General features: G+C 42.6%; 1 protein-coding gene across 1 annotated transcript in view; it reads left to right on the top strand.

The window, feature by feature from the left end:
- JAM2 (junctional adhesion molecule 2) overlaps positions 1-14,035 on the top strand; it is a gene marked incomplete at both ends in the record, with an annotated part of 39,740 nt that overhangs the window by 14,875 nt on the left and 10,830 nt on the right. The window contains one exon of the mRNA XM_084265375.1: positions 10,110-10,175. Within this exon, the coding sequence (XP_084121501.1) occupies positions 10,110-10,175 (66 nt within the window). The remainder of the gene's footprint in view (positions 1-10,109; positions 10,176-14,035) is intronic.

A 14,035-nucleotide genomic window follows, 5' to 3' on the forward strand; every position in this document is an offset into this window, starting at 1 on the left:
ACCAAATTCTGTTGTTCAGGGGAGAAGTAATCATCGTGTTCCCAGCACAAAGAATCTGATCTGTAGTTTGGAGGAAAAAAGTTAGACAGCTAGTTCAGTGCTGTTTATTGCTAATAGGATGCAGACCCAAAATTCGTGGTGAGTGAAATGCATTCAAGTGAAAACTCTGCCACCACCTCTGATTATTGGAAACATCCCCTCAGAAATGCCAAATTACGAAGCGTTGCACAATACTCTTGCTGAGTATTTGTGTTTAAAGAACATCCTACTGTTTTTTTGAGAGACTCTGACTTTTTTCTTTCTCAATAGCTACAGTAGCTGGAATGAAGTCATGGGATGTTCTGAAGTCAGCAAAAATTGAATGGGAAAAAGCCTGTGTAAAGCCCTTTTTAAAAGCTCACCCTAGTTAGTCTTGCATGCGTTGCATATTACTATGGAAGTATATTTCATAGGTAGGTCAATATTTACTTCAGAGAGAACAATTCATTTTTTAATTCATGTATTTCAGATGAGTTGACCCCTTCAGCATAGGAAAGAAAGTGACAATGCTGACTTGGTTTTGATTATTACACTTTGCCCAAATGTCTAATTTTCAGCATAGCTGGTCATGTTTTAAATACATCCAGCATCCCTGGATGTATTTAAAAGATGAGTAGATGAGGTGCTCAGGGATATGGTTTGGTTTAGTGGCAGACAGGTATGGTCAGATTTGATCTCAAAGGTCTTTTCCAACCTAGTCATTCTGTGATTTTGATGTTCTTACTAAGCATCTGGAAAGGAATCCTACCTGAATTGTAACTAATGCTGGTTGGCACAATTGGAAAGTAAAAAAATGAACTTCCATTTTTTGGCTTTTTAGATAAATAATGTGTGCATTTGTAAGTATATAAATTATGTGACTTCTTGAAAGTGCTTGTCATCTTCACAATGCTTAGCAATTACAGCAGAAGTCACTTAAGTGTGTTGGGAGGTTTCAGAGATCTGTTTACCTCAAGGTGGGCCAGAATGTTTGTGTGGATCTGCGGGGGGGGTGAAGGGGAGATTTTGTCTCTTCTAATTTCCCAAATCTCATGTTTCAGGACTGATTTTATGGCTGATGTAAATCAGGCTAGTCTGTTGACTTCAGAGGAACACACCAGTTTGCACTGGGTGTGTGGCTTTGTTTTAATTATCATTCATTCTACAACAAAACTTCTTTGGGTTTTGGCACAGGCTGGTGTTTTGCTGCACTGTTACACCTGGTGATGCAGCTGGAAATCTGTGTCTTCAGACCGCTCCTGTAGCACATGAGACGGGGTGGGCAGGAGAGCAGTGGCAAGGGGCTTCTACTCCTGTAGCCTGTTCTCAGGGTCTTCCAAAACGTGATGAGACACAAGCTGTCAGCATCCCGATGTGTCTTAAAGTAAGCAGCAGCCGAGGCAGCTATAGGTTTGTGCTGGATTTAAGAGCTGGTTTTGAGCCGCTGCAGAGTTTCCGTGGAGACCAGCGTGTAACAGGACTGGGAGGGCTGGAAAATAGGCTTTTTTTTGTGAGAGCCTGACTAGTTTAAAACCCCATCCCCCATTTTCAGAAGCTCCCTCTGAATTGCTATGGTGACAAGAAGAGTAGTGGAGTTTTGAGTCTTGTAAAAGTGCAAGCTATAAATATTTATTTGGTTAATAGCATATGCTCTCTGGATTGTCTCTCTGCTGGGATAAACTCTGTGCTACGTTGAACCTTTGCAAGATGTGGATTCAAACTGTTACTCTCTTCTCTGCGTAGAAAAAGAGGAGGCAAAGGAAACTTTGAAGGAATTGAATTTTACATTTTTATTAATAATTTCATATAAATCAATTATAAGCGTGTGTTTTCCCAGAATTTCCCACACCATCTCATGTTTTCATCTCATGTTTCCAGTGTTGGAACTGCTGAAGCACCTAGGAGGTTGCTTAACTTTTCTGGAAATGTTGTCCTTCAGTGTTCAGTGTTTCCTCAGAAAGGCTGACCTAAATAATCTCTTCCTTTCTTGCCATATGCCACTTGATTTCTCTTCCATGAGTACTTCCAGTTTTGTGTTCTAGGGCCAACTGTCCTTGGGGCTGTGCTCTGAAACGAATCATTAACAGGATCCTAAACTCTTAGGACTGCTAGTGATAACTTCAGATAGTTGGCTCTGAAAACTTCAGTCTCTTAAGTTGTTTTGTTGGGTTTTTTCCTTTTTTGCTTTCAATGGTATTTTTTACTTGACTTGAAAGTTAAGAATAAAGGCCCCATCAGCTGGTGTGCTAGCAGTCCAGCTTGCATTAAATAGCACACACAAAGCCAAGGATTAACTCATTCTTAGGTTGGCATTATGGATTAAAACCTCTTTGCTAGTCTGCTTTGTAGTTGATGCATTTAATATGTGAACTTCTTTCCCCTGGGAGAATGGGAGCTCCTCAGATCATCCAATACCAGCTCTTTCTACAGGTAGAAATCCTGCTCTCTGTCACTTTCTGGCAAAGCTGCTCTTCCCCTGTTAAATACCACCTGGCTGGATGAAAATACAGTTCTGCATTCTGCTTCTCATGTGATTTCCATTACGAAGGCAGAGTTACTGACGCTGATTAAAACCTACTTTCTATAACAGACTAGTGTGAAGGATTTTTATTTTTATGCTACATCTACATTAAATTGGGCTTGTGGGGTTTTTGTATTGGGCTATAGACCTTTGGATTTGTAAGAATTAGTAAATCTAAGAAAAACTCCTTGTACTTGAGCAGTTTGGCCATTTAAACTCCATCAATTTAGCCTAAGCTTTGGAGTTGTGGCTTTTGAGTGTGACTACTTTTCAGGTTTTTCTGTTTGGTGGAGTCACCCTAAAGTAGGGTGACACCTTGCATTGTTGTAATAGAGGTTCTGCAGGCAGGATGCCTTATGACCTGACTTTTGTCTTGCCTGAGTATCTGTAGGTAATAATAATAATAAAAAATGACTGCTTTTGCTCTCTAGTCTCAACTTTTTTTTCTTCAAAAAAAAAGAAAAGCTGAAAAGAGTATCTGCTGACTTTCCAGCAAGACTCCTAATGTGGGTGCTATGTACCTGACCTGATGTCTAGATGCTGGTCTTTCATACACTTGAAGCTGGTAACTTCAAGGATTACTCCACTGCTTGTGGCTCTGAGCCCGGGCTGGAAGTGGGGAAAATCCCTTTGGGTTTGGGGGAATTTTTTGTTTGTTTGTTCTGCTGGGGGTGGGGTGAGGTCAATTTTGTGTGTCAGATATTCAGCTGTAGAGATGGAATTTTAATTTTGTAAGAGCTGCCTTTCTAAAAGAGAAGCCAAACCAAATACTGTGTTTAGATGGTTTCTTCCCACTGCCTCAGCTCTCCTCTTGCTCCAAAAACCTAGTCCATTTCTCCATGAGTAGAAAAATTGTCAGGAGTTAGGAGAGGGCTTGTATAAAAGGAAGGGAGGGAAAGCTAGCAGCTATCTGTGGCACAAATTCTGCTTCACTACAAGGCTTTTTAAGAGGATATTCATAAATACTGCCTGTAACACAAAATTTAAGCTGTGTTACCCTGCCAATGAGGTTTTGTTCCATAGATTCCCCCTAGTCATTGAGCCTTCTGAGGACCTAAAAGCCTGCTGCTTCTACACTATCTCTGTCCTTCCCAGGAATCAAGTAAAAAATGCTGCATGTCTGCTGCTGTCCATGGCATGAAAGTAACTAGCCATGTTTTCTCCCTGATGCTGCACACACTACCAGTGCAGATACACTTGAACAGCTTCTTTGTGATGCCAGGGAACTAGCACTGCATCTGCTGGAACTGAGGAACGTTTTCCCTTGCAATTGTAAGGTCTACAGACTTCTTTTTTGCTAGAAAAACTTTTGTCATTTGCCACAGATGTAGGGATAGCACACGTGTACATCGTGTTGGATCCCTAAGTGTTCTTCCTCAGTTAAAAACATCTGCAAGGTCTCTGTCCCAATTAGCTGGTTGTAGTGGTGAAAATCTTGCCACGTGTATTTCACAGCATGTTAAGCTACTCTGAAGAGCTGCGTGTGTTACCACCAGGTCTCAGAGTTGCAGCAGCTCTGGGCTCTGAATGACTCAAACTTGTGTTTAAGCCTGGCAGTTTCCAAAATATGACAGAAGCACTGTTGACAGCAACCACCTAAGCAAAGGGGTGGCTGAGAAGCCCTTGAGGTTCCTTCTGTGTTTTAGACCCCTTTAGCTGGTCAGCCAGTAAAATGTGCCTTCTCTATTGGCTTACTATCCTTTATGCAGTCACACCATGCCTATTGATACACAGATTTGCTCTCCACATCTGGGCTTAGATGGGTTTATTATTCCCACCCTGCAGACCCCTCCTTCAGGTTACTCCCTTGTTTGTTTTCTGTGGCTGAAGAAATGCAGGGTTGGGTTTCTTGTGAATCATGTAAACTCTGCCCAAAGTAAATCCTGTTCTACTATTATTATTTAAGATTCAAGAAGTCTTGTAACTTTAGATAATGAAAGACTCAAGTCTCCAGTTGAGCTGCTTTTTCCTTTCCATTTTTTTTCCCTTTCCCCCATGGTGTGGGATAATTTCTTCTAGCCTGTGTCCAAAATTTTAAGTCTAAATGCCATGTTTGTGTTTACCAGATGAAGCTGGTTTTACTCAAATTATTTTGTTTTATTTTGTTTTAGTACCCAAATTGCCATTTTTCAGAGATCAGTTAAGGACTCTGGCAAACACAGGAGACTCCTGCAGAGGCTGTGAATACTCCTGATCTCTCTCCAGCATGTTTGCTGGATGTTACCATTCACCAAGCAGAACTGATGGAAAATGAAGGCTGCTTGAACACTCTGACTGCTGACAGCAGCGTGCTGGGGAGGAGTGGTGGGTCTGAGCCCTGGCTGCCTGTGGTTAACTGCTGGAGGTGTGAGAACACAGCCTAGCCTGCCAATGCCACCATGAGCAGGGTTGATAGCCTTTTAATTGTAGCAATTTCATACTAAACTAATAGGAAAAATGGGAGTAAGATGAGGTTTGGGTTTTTTTTTTTTTCAGGTGACTGACAACTAATTCTGTGCAAAGGTAGATAGCTTCTCCTCTCTGTCTTCATTTATTGACTGTAATCTATGGGCTGTTTTTCTGTGGAAAAAATACAATAACAGGAGAGAGAAAACAGATGTGTTTGAGATGTGACTGGTAAAACTCTAGGTATTGTTTGAATGCCCCATGGTAGGTAGTTACATAGCTGAGAAGTCTGCACCAGCATGTCACCGATCATTTATCCTCAGGCCATCACATCTTTAAAGGATGCTAACACCAAACAGTTGTTTGGTTTCCTGTTCTCTTTCAGGGATATCAGTAAGAGAACTGGCTGTGTTATTTATTCTTGGACATCGGACTTCCTAAACTGACAGTATCCTCTGAAATCCTTTGTTAAGCTTTGCTCTAGACCACCTGCTATTTAGAACTTGGCAAAACAAATACCACAAGACTGCTTTTTCTCTTGTACTTATGACTTTGTTTTTATTCTGTTCTAATGTAATTTCCTCTAGGAACAGTGTTCCTTTGATTTGCTTTGGCTAATGTGCTTTTCCTTGATGATTCGTCCAGCTAGTAGTATCAGTTTACAGCTCTGAGTGATTATCAAATGGAAGATGTGTATTTTGGGGATTTACTTCAAAACAAATGAAGTTACTGCCATACAAGAGTAAGGTTATTTTCAGTCTGTGTATAAGCATTTGATGAATTAAGTAAAGTGGTACAGTAATATGTAATTCATTGGAACTAGATAATCATTGAATTTCCTTCCAACCCAAACCATTCCATGATTTTTTTTCACTGTTGCTCTTTATGTAGTTAACAAAAATCCAAATATTAAATCTTGGATTCTGAATGATTAGCGGAGGCATTTCTAAAAGGACATTTTAAGGAGGAGATGCTCTAGCTTTAGAATAGCATTTCTGTTTTTCTATTTGACCAGAATGTGTAGTGGTTTTAATTTGTTCAGTTATCTCTGCACCTCCTTAAGTTACTCTTTGGTCCCTACTGCTTCTTGAAGAGGGACATGAATATGTATAGTTTGTGCATTTGAGGAGAGCTGTGTGTATACTGAAATTACTTTTTTTTCCTAACATATTTTGTACTTATTGTGTTGCATAATAGGATCTTCCTATTCTATAAATCCCTCGATGCACGGGGGGAAATGGCGACTCTTGTGCAATTGTAAGGTCCCAATAGAAAGTATGTGCAGTAATTTCATTATAACTTCCATAGTGAGAAGTAAGTACCATAATCCTGCCTCAGAAAACATGCTTTTTAGTGGTGTTAGATGCTATCAGAGCTTCTGAAGAAAGTGCTCCTCCCTATCATGAACACATGAAGATGTTCTTTCAATAGATAAATGCTGTTTGTTATCTGTTGAAATATAGGATGTGGGGAGTGTGTGTGTGTTTATTGTTCTAGAAACAGCATGGTTTGGATAGAATCACAGGATAGTAGAGGTTGGAGAACATCTAGTCCAACCCACCTGCCAGAACAGGATGACCTACAGCAGGTTGTGCACAATCACATCCAGGGATCTACGGAGAAGGACACTCCACAACCTCTCTGGGCAGTCTCTTCCAGTGCTCTGTCATTCTCACAGTGAAGGAGCTTTTCCTTATTTTGAGATGGAACTTCCTGTATTCCAGTTTGTGCCCATTGCCCCTTGTCCTGTCACTGGGTACCACTGGAAAGACTCTGGCCTCATCTTCTTGACACCTGCCCTTTAGATATTTATAAGCATCGATGAGATCCCTTCTCAGACTTCTCCAGGTAAACAGCCCCAGCTCTCTCAGCCTTTCATCATACATGAGAGATGCTCTGGTACCCTCATCATCCTCGTAGGCTCCCCTCCACTGGACTCTTTCCAGTAGTTCTCTGTCTTTCCTAAACTGGGGAGCACTGAACTGGACACAGCATTTCAGATATGGCCTCACCAGGGCAGAGCAGAGAGGGAGGATGACCTCCCTCAACCTGCTGGCCATGCTCTGCTTAATGCATCCCAGGATACCACTGGCTTTCCTGGCAACCAGGGCACACTGCTGTCTCACGGAGAGCTGCTTGGCCACCAGGACTCCCAGGTCCTCTGCAAAGCTGCTTCCCAGCAGGCCAACCCCTGACCTGTACTGATGCTGGAGATACTCTTCCCTCAGTGCAGGACCCTATGCTTGCCATTGTTGAATTTGATTTGGTTCCTTTCCACCCAACTTTCTAGCCTGTTGAGGTCTTGCTGACCTGGGCACAGCCTTCTGGTGTATTGACCACTCCTCCCAATTTTTTATCTAGTAAATTTGCTGAGGGTACACTCTGTCCCCTTGTCCAGGCCATTGGTCCAGTCTTATTCAAAATAATCATCAAACACAGATCTCTGGGGCAAACCACTAGCTACAGGCATCTGACTAGACTCTGCACCACTTATCTGCAACCCTTTGAGCTCTGTCATTCATACAGTTAGCTTTCAACCCACCTCTCTGTCCAGCAATCCAACCCACACCTCTTAAGCTTGCTTATGGGTATGCTATGAGAGATAGTGTCAAAAGCCTTTCTGCAGTCAAGTAGACCGCTGCCGCTACTCTCCCTTCACCCACCCAGCCAGTCATGCCATCAGAGAAGGCTATCAGGTTGGTCAGGCATGTTTTCCCCTTGGTGAATCCATGTTCACCACTCCTGATAACCTTCTCTTCCACTTGCTTATTGATGACCCCCCACAATGAGCTATTCTACCAACTTGCCAGGGATGGAGGTGAAGCTCGCTGTCCTGTAGTTTCCTGGGTCCTTCTTGCTGCTTTTTATGAAGACTGAGGTGACACTGGCTTTTCTCCAGTCCCAGGCACATCTCCAGTTCTTTATGACCTTTCAAAAATGATTGAGAGTGACTTGGCAATAACATCTGCCAGCTCTCTGAGCCCTGCTGGGTGCATCACATCAGGGCCCATGGACGTGTCAATGTTGAGTTTGCCAAGGTGTTCTCTAACCTGCTCCTCCTCAACCAAGGTAGGGTCTTCCTTTTCTAAGGCTTTCTTCTCTGCCTCCGGGATCTGAGTTTCCTGAGGGCCAGCTTCAGTAAAGACTGAAGCAAAGAAGGCATGAAAGTCAAAAGCTAAATTTCTTTCTATAGAACTAAACAGGGCTTAATAGGTTAAAAGAAAAATAGCGTCATGACTTTAGGCTTTGTTCTAGACCAAGCTTGGACCAAACGCAAGGTGATGGGCCCTGTGGAAGGTGCTGAAGAAGCTGTTCTTTCCTCGGATGTGAGAGTCAATTTGTTGATATTTAGGGGTTTTTTAATTTCTTTTTTTTAGAGTTCAACTGAAAAGTTTCCTTTCTTGATGGGAAGGAGAACATTTCCAAGAACTATTTGTAATATAAATATTTTTTGGTATTTCAGTTTTCTAAGGATACATAGATGGCTTTGCTGGAATTGTGCTCTTCCTATTTATTTTCATATTCTAAACTTCTGCTATAACTAGCCCAGAAAACCAACTGTGTCCTGGGCTGCATAAAAAGAAGCATGACTCACACATTGGGGAAGGTGATTCTGCCCCTCTACTCCATTCTTTTGAGACCCCATCTGTTGCACTATATGCTGCTCTGGATATTTTTTACAATGAGAGTGGTAGCACACTGGGACAGGCTGCCCAGAGAGGTTGTAGATGCCCCATCCCTGGAAACATTTGAGGTCAGGTTGGACAGGGCTCCAAGCAGCCTGATATAGTTGAGGATATCCCTGTTCCTTTCAGGGGGATTGGACTAGATGACCTTTAAAGGTTTCTTCCAACCCAAATCATTCTGTTTCTGTGATGTTACCTTCACACAAAGAAATAGCAGGCTAACTCAGAGCTGTGGGAAATGAAGCACATGCTTCTTGTAAAGTAATCAACTGTCAAAACAAACAGAAGCAAAACATTTTTGATTTGTGTGTGTCTTCAGTTCAAGACTGGATATCTCTCTGCTAGGTTGTGTGCAGCTCTTCCCCCAGGATAAAGGGAGATTAATCCCTACAAAGGAGGTCTCTGGGTGTGAAATAAATAGCAAAATTAGCCTAAATAGAGTAAAGCAAGACTAGTTTCTGTTCCTCAGAACATTATGCTCTTAAATAAGATACTTGTCATGAGGAGAGTGGTTCAGTTCTTGTTCGTGCACATTGCAGGAATTGTTGAGTTGGCTGATGTGGATGGTGGAAATGGACTGTATTAGCAATGTCCATGCTGTCTTTGAAACTGGCCCTAAGCCTCAGGGAACTTGAGATGTTTGGGGAAAAAATAAATAAGGTAATGTAAACCTGTGTAAAGAACTATATTCAGCTTTTAAGCACTTAGTAGACTTGTAGCCTGGCATGGAGTAATGAGAGTAATTGTGACCAACTCCTGGGCCCTGCAGGAATGCTTCTGAATTGTAGGGAACACAGTGGAGTTCCTCCTGTGAGGAAAGTAGCTCTTAAAAAAGAATATATAGTGAGGTGCAGCTGGGGAGGAGGTAGCTGGATGGGGGTTGATGTAGGGATTATGGTTATTTCACTTGCTCTCTCTGGAATTTCAGTGTCCCAAATACAAGAGATATCTAAGAATGTATAAAGATTTTTTTTCTTTTTGATATAACACTATAGAAATGTTGGCTAATATTTAATTTCAACAAGAATTTGAGGTAACTGCCAATTAGTGCATGTATTCTTTTACCTGGAGGAAGCTGTATGTGGTATTCTAAAGTAAACATGCCTGCATGGCATGGAATACGATGGAAAATGCACTTACAGATTAATAAAGTCTGCCCCGTTAGAAACAGATTGAGACATTACCCCAGTATAAAACAACGCCTACTGTTTATATAGAACTCCTCCCATGTAAATCTTATTATGCTATTGTAAAAGAGAAATATTGCTATTTTTCACAAGTGCTAGGGTATGGAGACAAAAAGATGAGGTGTTCAAGGCCACCCACATGGGCAGTGATATTCTAGCTCTTAGTCCTGTGCTCTCTAGCAGACAATATCTAATCTGTCCAGTTTAAGAGGATCTCAAAAGTATTGCTTGTAGCTGCTGAAGCACATATGTAATTACAAGTGTTCATTGCTGAATTCTCTCTTTTTTTTTTTTCTTTCTGTCCCCTTGCAGATGATAAAGTGTCTGGAATTTCCATTGAAACGGATAACAAAAACGTAAAAGCAGAGGAGTTTAAGGGTACAGTATGGGCACTGCTGGGATTATTTTTAATATAGATGCATCATGTGCAAGCTATGCATGCAGAACTTGTGTAGCTGTTAAGATTGTCTTCCTCTTTCCTCACGGGGCCTACTGTCTCCATTTGACTCTATGTAATCTTGCTTTTGTCCCCATTTTCTTACTTGATGTGGGGTTGGACTAGATGCTCCCTAGAGCTCCTTTTCAATCTCACATATTCTAAGATGTGTTTGTCAGTCCTGCTGGCTCACCTAACTTCTGCCTGGTTTCCTTCCACCTAAAATGCAGGGGACTGATAGGAAGGGCAAGTATTTGTTATCTTACAAGACAAATTGAGGGACTTGAGAGGATAACTGTAAGTCAGCTAACAGACAGTTATAATTTTTAATTGTCAGTAGCTATAATGGCTATTTACATATTTATGTGTGTATTTCTCACATGTGAAATGTCAAATTGCCTCCAATAATGTACTCGAAGTTAAGGGGGCAGGGAAGAAAACCTAATGTTTGCTGGGTAGGTGAGAAAAGGATTCTAGCAGTGTGTGTGTGAGGTTTCTGGGATATATCCATTGGTTTGGTTTTCTTGCATTTGGTTGGAATGGAGAGAGATGGGAATTTGGGAATGGAAAGAACAGTTCACTGATCTTTTGGGTTTATTCATCTGCTTAAGTAATAATCAAACATTTTGGTGGTCTCTAAAGCTGTCAGCTGGGCTCCCGTCAAGCACTCTTGCCACTTTTAAGGAAGAAGAACTTAATACATTTAGAAGCTCTGGACAGGCAAGAGGAGAGAGAAGCTCTTCAGACAGTAGTAAAGCTTGATTAGCCTCTGTCTCATTGTGATATATGTCTTGAACTTGATTCTTTTGTTACTTGCATGACAGTGTTACCAGTTTAACATAGCTCAGATGCCATCCTGAGTTCTTTTTGTGTAGCAGCACCAAGGGAATGGCAGGGACTGATTCAGCTGAGTGCAGCTCATCTGGAATGCATTATTCTTTTCTCCCCCAGCTCCTGCTACTGTAGAGAAGAGTGTCTGGTCACTGGAACAGGCTCCCCAGGGAAGTGGTCATGGCACCAAGCCTGTTAGAGTTCAAGGAGTGTCTGGACGATGCTCTCTGTCATGTGGTTTAGTTTCAGGTAGTCCTGCCAGGAGCGGGGAGTTGGACTCAATGATCGTTGTGGGTCCCTTCCAAAACGAGATATTCTGTACTTTTATAATCAAATTATAACCTCCAGACCAGATGTAAATCCAAATTGAACATTGTCCAGGCCTCTCCAAGATCCCAGAAGGTTCTTCCAGGCCTAGCAGAGCCTATACTGATACACAGCAACCTGTGAGCTGACCTTAATGCAAATCAAGTGGACCTGTTCTGGAAAATACCACTCACTGACTGTTAGTATGGGGAAAGAAACATGAGAGGGGAACTATAACTAAGGAGGATGTGCTGGTTTTAGCTGGGATAGAGTTACTTCTCTTCACAGAAACTAGTATAGGCTACCTCTTTGGACTTGTGCTGGAAACAGTGTTGATAACAGATGTTTTTGTTACTGCTGAGCAGTGCTTACACAGAGCCAAGGCCTTTGCTGCTTCTCATACCACCCCACCAATGAGTAGGCTAGGGGTGCACAAGAACTTGGGAGGGGACACAGCTGGGACAACTGACCCCAACTGACCAAAGGGATATTGCATGCCATATGATGTCATTCTCAGCATACAAAGCTGGGGAAAGAATAAGGAAGGTGGGTGGGGGAGGGGGTGTGTGGATTAAAGCTGGAGGAAGAAGGAAGAGGGAGAGTGTTTGGAGTGAAGGTGGTTATCTTCCCAAGTTACTATTATGTGAGCTGGAGCCCTGCTTTCCTGGAGATGGCTGAACGCCTGCCTGCCTGCCTGCCTGTGGGAAGTGGTGCATGAATTCCTTGTTCTGCTTTGCTTGCATGAGCAGCTTTTGCTTTGGCTATTAAACCTGTCTTTATCTCAACCTGAATTTTCTCACTTTTACTCTTCCAAATCTTTCCCTCTGGGGGAAGGCTGAACGTGTGGCTGTGTGGTGCTTAGTTGCCGGCTGGGGTTTAACCACAACAGAGGGTTTCATTATGTTATCTCCGCTCTGCATGTGCACCCTTTCTCTTCCATTCCCTTGTCTTTCCCCAAATAAGATCAGTGGGGGGCATCAGTGCTGGCTTTTCCTGAAAGGACAAAGCACGGCGTGCAAGGAACAGCTCAGTCGAAACGGAGGTGACTTGTTCAGCTGCGAACGCTTCAGCTGAGCTGTCTCTGTGTCAACTAGTATAGGCCAACCCATGAAACCAGCCAGCTGTCACAAGGTCAGCAGCTAAAGCAAGCTGTGCTTGAATGATGGGTTTTCTTTGTTAGAAGGATACAAAAACAAAATGGAAAGGAAACTTGAGCAAATCTTAAGAGTCAGGAAGCCTCCACCCATCCACTCAACCTGAAGTCAGGAACCTCAGGCTTCCTGAGTGCGTGGTGTGTTTTTTTGATGCAGCCTCTGTGTGTGTGTAATATGTTTCTGGCAAAGAATGCCCTCCTGCCTCAATTTTCCTTTCAAGTCTGGACATTTTTTCCACCATGAGAGATCACCAAGGCTACCGGTCTGGCCCCTTGGAAGCTTTTTGTTTCTTTACAGAGCAGACCTGGGGAATCAGACTCTAAAGGGTGAGTGGGGAGATTTGCCAGTATCCTTCAATTGCCCTTCAGCCTTGTTCACCGAGACTGGAAACAAGGGTGCTGGTTAATGCAGATTGACTTTGTTTGAGCAGGGAGTATTTATGTCCTGAAACTAGACAGGCACTGCCAAAACAATGAAGGCATTTGATCCTTCATACTCTGGCCTATATTGGAAGATGAGCAGTCCTAAAGTGAAAAGATCGATATTGTATTTGATTCTTTCACAGAAGTTTCTGGGAGGTATTAAATTTGACTCTGTTAATAGATTTGGAGCCAGTCAGCTGTGTGGATGGATTCTTTCCTCTGATCCTGCCTCCCAACAATTCTTATTAATACCTTGACTTGAGTCATTTAATGGAGGGAGGAAAAAAAATTCCAGCATGCTGTTCTACAGAGAGTGGAACTACTGAAACACTGAGATTGTCCCAATAACTCACCAATAAAGCTTGTTGTCTCTTCTTTCCCTCTTCAGTTCCCCCATAATAACTACAGACTTGACCACAGACCACAACAACTATGATACAAGCTACATACTAGTGATAGGAGGAAAAAGGAACAGTTGAGCTGTTCCTTATTAGGAGCACTAATCTTGATTTGTTTCTTGCCCAGTTCTGGCAGCTTTAGCAAAATTGAGCAACTCTTGAAAAGTCAGCCTCTGTGTGAAACTTGGTTGGTGATGCCTTCTATACATAAGTCAGGGAAACTTGAGTGGACAGAAAGGTGAGCAATTGTATGAACCTTCTTTTCTCAAGAACTTGAGAAAAATAAGAGGTAACAGCCAAGGGATATTATGAGCAACTGCTGAGTCCAGCAGCTCTGGGGCCTGGAGGTTCCTCCTGCTTGGCCACTGAAGCCCAGCCCAGTGTGTCTAGAAACCTGTATCATCTCCTGGTGCTGGTGGACACAGCTGCTACTTTCTCATTTCCAGGTTCAACCAGTAGCAAGGTAGCATGTGTATCCCAGAGACGTGTGTGTGCACTACACCAACATCCTCAGACAAGGTGCTGCCTTCCACAGCACCCACATAGAACCCTGCCTGGGCTCACATAAACACAATGTGTGGAAAACCAAGCCTCATGCCTCCTCTCTGGCTGGTATAGGTTAGAGTTCAGTGGTGAAAGCCCCCATACAACACTCTCAAGATGGATAAGCATATGCACATTCACAGATCCC

The sequence above is a fragment of the Gallinula chloropus genome, assembly GCF_964237585.1.
Source record: "Gallinula chloropus genome assembly, chromosome: 1".
In the NCBI taxonomy this organism is placed as follows: domain Eukaryota; kingdom Metazoa; phylum Chordata; class Aves; order Gruiformes; family Rallidae; genus Gallinula; species Gallinula chloropus.